The sequence below is a fragment of the Crocuta crocuta genome, unplaced genomic scaffold, assembly GCF_008692635.1.
Source record: "Crocuta crocuta isolate KB4526 unplaced genomic scaffold, BGI_CrCroc_1.0 scaffold50, whole genome shotgun sequence".
Taxonomy (NCBI): domain Eukaryota; kingdom Metazoa; phylum Chordata; class Mammalia; order Carnivora; family Hyaenidae; genus Crocuta; species Crocuta crocuta.
The window spans coordinates 6,790,678-6,795,536 of NW_027527428.1; the positions used below are offsets into that span (position 1 = coordinate 6,790,678).

Here is a 4,859-nt window from a genome sequence, read left to right on the forward strand (position 1 = left end):
GTGTGCTGGGCCTCGGGGGGCTGGGCCGCCACGGCCTCACCAGCAGTGACCCTGTCCCAACAGTGTCAACGGGGACGTGCGATTCTTCGATCCTCGGATGCCGGAGTCGGTGAACGTCCTTCAGATCGTGAAGGGGCTCACAGCCCTGGACATCCACCCCCAGGCAAACCTGATCGCCTGGTAGGTGCCCACACCTAAGAGAAAATGGCCTTTCCTGCCCAGACCGCCTCAGAGCACCCAAAGCAGCCTCAGGCCTCCCTGTAAACAGCGGGCGCTATGCCCCTCTCGCCTGGGAAGGAGAGCACACTGGGCCACGTAATTGTGGGGCCCCTCGTGCCTGGGCGACAACGGGCAGGTCAGCCCCGTGTCTGGGATGGGCCCGTGTGAGAAGAGGGAGGGCCACCTCTCCCTGTGGACGTGCCGCCCCGCTCCCCCACCCCCCCCNCCTCTGGGCCACCACCCCAGAGGGGAGGCTGATGCCAGACCTTCTTGTGCGCAGCGGCTCCATGAACCAGTTCACAGCCATCTACAGCGGGAATGGGGAGCTCATCAACAACATCAAGTACTACGACGGGTTCATGGGCCAGCGCGTCGGGGCCATCAGCTGCCTGGCCTTCCACCCGCACTGGGTCTGTCTGCACACCAGGGCCGGGGGCGCCGGGGGGGATGGGCCAGGGGGACGTGGGGACACAGGGCAACACGGAGGGTCCTGCAGGACACGGAGGCATGGGGACTGAGGGCTACGCGGGAGGGACGGGGGACTTGGGACAGGCAAGTAGCGCCACGACCCAGCTCCACCCTGCCCCACGGTCAGCCATCAGGGCACCCCAGGCCCCTCCCCGTGTCTGAGAACAGCACGAAACCAGACCTGTTGGGTCCTAGAGTTTCAAGGGGTCATGGCCCCCCACCTACCTCCAGAAACAGCACCAGACACGCCCCTCGAGCCAGGAACCGTGGGCTGGACACACGAGACAGCCCTGCCCTTTCCAACACCTTTGGCCCCTGCACGGACATGAGCCCTGGGGAACCTTGCTGAGGGTGAGGGGGGTGGTGCTGGGGCACCCAGGGAGGAGCGGCCCAGACCTGTGACACATGCCCATCCCTTAGGGTCACTCCCCGAGTCTGCAGGCTCTGCCGGCCGCCCCCGTGAGGCGCAGGGCTCTGGTCCCCGGAACCGCCCCTGCGGGGAGCCCCAGCGTCCCAGCGGCCGGGTGCCAGCCTGTGCTGAGAGCCACAGGGGGTGGGGGGGTGAAGACACCCTGTGGCGCCCACCCGCTCACCCGCCCTGCTCTCCTCCGCAGCCTCACCTGGCCGTGGGCAGCAACGACTACTACATCTCCGTGTACTCGGTGGAGAAGCGCGCCAGATAGCGGGCGCCCTCCCCGCCAGGCCTCCCTGTACATAGTGGATCCGCCGCGCCACCCTCAACACTGGTCCTGACCTGCTGCCGAGGGTGCCAGGAGGCCCCTCGCTGTCTGTCTGTGCGTCTGTGGTCGCTGTCACGCCCAGGAGCCCAGGGAAGGGGGCTCTGGTAGAGTCCTGCCGTGTGACAGCCCAGGGACAGCCGCACACGTCCCAGCACCCTTCCCGTCCTGTTGTGCTTCTGAGGTTCTTAACGGGGGAAACACACTCGTGCTACTTTGCGAAGGACCCGAGCGTTGGCTCCACAAAAGCTCCGAGACCGAAGCCGGTTCCCCAGGGTTGAGCCACCCTGGCGGACAGGGCAGTGCCGGGGCTCACACAGCTCTCCGGGTGGCTGCCAGGCCATGAGCCAGCCTGGGCCGCGTTCCCCCGGCTGCACGCCAGCCGCCTTTTCCTGCACACACACCCCTGGGGGGTTCCAAGCGGGCTGGGAGAGGCGGGGACTNCCCTCCCCCCACAGCCCACCTCCCCTGCACAAGCCCCTCCCTCCACAGCCCACCTCCCCTGCACAAGCCCCTCCCCCCACAGACCCGCTGGCAGGAGGAGCTTGTGACTTTCGATGTGTGCGGCCGGTCCTTGGTGATTCGGCCCCCACCCTTTAAGGCCACAGGGCCTGCCTCTCTCAAGTGCTGCTGTTCCCCCAGCCACGCAGGCCTGTGGCCTCCCCATATGGGGTACATGCATGTGCAGGGCCCGTGGCCTCCACACTGGAGCCAACACAGGAGTGTGCACCTGCGTGGCCCCGCGGCCTCGTCGCCTGGGGCATCACAGCGTGCATGTGTGCGGGGGCAGCTGGAGCCCCGGGGGTGCCTGGGGGTGAACAGTAGCCCATCTTTGCCGCCACTTGCTGGTGTGACCGCAGTTCATGTCTTGCAGCGAGTAACACAGAAGTTTCTTGGTGATTGCGTTAGCACGTGGCGGGGCGTCTGCGCATGTCCCCACACAGGTGTGCGCTGCGCCCACATGTGTCCGGGCACGACCTCAGAGCCACTGGGACGGTTGAGCCCCAGGAAGGACAACAGAGAGAGAACGTGCTAAGCGATTACAAACAGCGCTTGTAAAACAAAACCACAATGATGATATTCTGAAAAGCATTTTTTCCATTTTCCTTGGGAATCAAGATTACCAGATAGAGGAGTGAGCTGGCTTAACTAATTCTGCCAATAAGAGGCCCTAATAGTGGGAATGTGCGTCCCAGCGGTGACGAAGTTTAGGTGCCCTCCCCAGGGGCCCCTCTCGGGGTCGGGGCAGCCCAGGCTCTGCGGCTGCGGGATGCCCGTGCACCCCGGGAGTCGGCTCCGGGACGGGGTCTGGGGATTTCCGGGGTTGGGGGCCCGCGCCCGGCAGCTGACCCGCCAGGCGGATGTGGTGCAGGGGACTGCATGCCCCCGGGCTGGGCCGCCTGTGCACATTCGGAACCGCCTGCACCGTGGCCGCTGGGCCATCCCGGGTCTGAAGCGAAAATCCAATCATGGAGTTAACCGGGGCTCCTCAGAGCACGCCCTGAAAGTTCGTTTATCTCTATTTATTTTACCAAATGAGAATTTCGGAGTGAAAGTGAGAGCAAACGACAACTGTTCATGACAATAAACAAGTACAGAGGTGACTGGCTGCAAGCTTGTGGCTCCTGGGGNCCCCGGGGGTGGGCCCCGCCCCCAGTCCCTCTCAGAACACCCCCCTCCAGTGGGCCAGCCCAGGCCACAGGGGCCCCTGCTGCCCCTTCTTGCCCCCGTGGTTAAACGACACAACTCGCTGCCCTGCAGCCGGAGACAGACACAGTGTCTCCTTCCCAGGCCTGGGCCCCCTCACCCCGCGATGGCATGCCCCCCTCCCCCCGCGGCCTGGGGTTGGCTCCCATGTGGGGGCTTAGGGGCAGGTGTCCCTGAAGACGACTCAGCAGGGCCGCAGGCGCAAGGGCCCCCCCACACTCAGTCTACCTCACACCTCACAGGTGTGGCCTCCTGGACACCAATTGAGGACAGACCCTTGTCACCCCCTGGGACAGCAAGTGAGGGCCCAAAGCCACGCCCATTGGGTGGTGGCATGAACTGAGGACTCAACTCAGGCATCCTGACCCCAAGGCCCTCATGAAGACCTTCTTCACTCCACCAACTGGGCGAGGTCTGCGTGGGGCAGGGGTGCATCCAAGGTCCTGGTAAGCTCCCCGCAGCAGCCCCAGAACGGGGATGATGGGAACAAGGGAAGCGCTGGTGTGCAGCGAGGGGACATCCCTGTGCACTCACGTCCCCTTGCGCCTGGCAGAGCCACCAGCCCTGCTGCCGCCAGCATGGGCAAGGGGCCACGTGACTCCCGGGACGCAAGGTCACCATCACTGCCCACTGAGGGTCTTCCTGGAGAAATCACCACCTGCTAAGCACTGGTTGGTTCTGCCGAGATGAGGGGCTCCAGGGGCGGGGGCCTCTGTGTGGGTCCTTATTCTGGAAGGAGCAGCCACACCATAGCAGCGCAGGGGCCCGGGCATCAGCAAAGGCAGGAGGGGGCTCAGGAGGCTCCGGGCAGTGTCCTCGGGGCAGCCAAGGTGGCCCGCCGCAAGGGGCACACGGGAAAGGAAGGGGCACTGTGGGTCCCCAGATTGGTGACACCCCCGTGCCAGCCACAGCAGGCCGCCACACCTGTGCTGCTGGAAACACGAGCACCCCTCCGGTCTGGAGGGGCCCCCACCGCCTCCCAGGGCTAAAACCCAGGGATGAGCAAGGCCCCTTGGGGAGGAACCTGGGGAGGTTCCATTTTCCCGCCTTTCCCAGCTTCCAGGGTCTGCCTGGGTCCCTAGCTCCAGGAGCTGCTTGTGTCCCATGGCTCTGATGCTGACTGTACCCCCTGCCCCACTTTTAAGGTCCCTGGGTGACAGACAGTCTCCCCAGGCCACAGGCAGCTGCTGCCCCGCCTCGCTGCCGTCCCCAACAGCCCCTTGGCCGCCATGCCCGGCAGTCACGGCTCCCAGAGTAGAACACGGACACCCTTAAGGGGCCTTCATCTGCCGACCACTCGAAATACAGGGGGTCCAACCCCCAGAGGAGGTGGGTGGCCTCTGGGATGGGAAGGAAGGGGTCTGTCGTGCTCTCGGCGGGGGAGAGGGGTGGGGAGGGGCACTGAGCGCCAAGCCTGCCCCCAGGACTCCCAGCAGTGGCTGCGCCCCTCTGTGTCTGCACCGGCGGAGGCTGTACCCAGAGCGCAGCGCCTGCTCCTCCAGCCGGGCTGCCGTCGCCATGGAAACCCAGGGGTCTGAGGGATGCAGCTCCTGAACCGGGTGACGTTTGTTTTAAACAAGAAGGATTCCCAGCCTTCCCGCGCCCGTGCTTCCGCAGAGAAAGTAATATTTTCCTATCAGCATCAGCATTTCCATCTCTGGAACTGGAGTGTGAACCGAGTGCCCATAACAATGAAAGACGGATGCGCGGAGGGGGGAGTTGGCCATG

At 64.9% G+C, this 4,859-nt stretch overlaps 1 protein-coding gene across 2 annotated transcripts in view; it reads left to right on the forward strand.

Annotated features, from left to right (window-relative positions):
* The window catches only part of RPTOR (regulatory associated protein of MTOR complex 1), a 325,821-nt gene extending 323,962 nt beyond the window's left edge, over nt 1-1,859 (forward strand). For both annotated transcript variants that reach the window (XM_077755327.1, XM_077755330.1), the window contains exons 32-34: nt 64-180; nt 500-629; nt 1,302-1,859. In XM_077755327.1, coding sequence (XP_077611453.1) covers nt 64-180; nt 500-629; nt 1,302-1,370 — 316 coding nt within the window. In that variant the 3' untranslated portion in view covers nt 1,371-1,859. The remainder of the gene's footprint in view (nt 1-63; nt 181-499; nt 630-1,301) is intronic.
* The last annotated feature ends 3,000 nt before the right edge of the window (nt 1,860-4,859 follow it).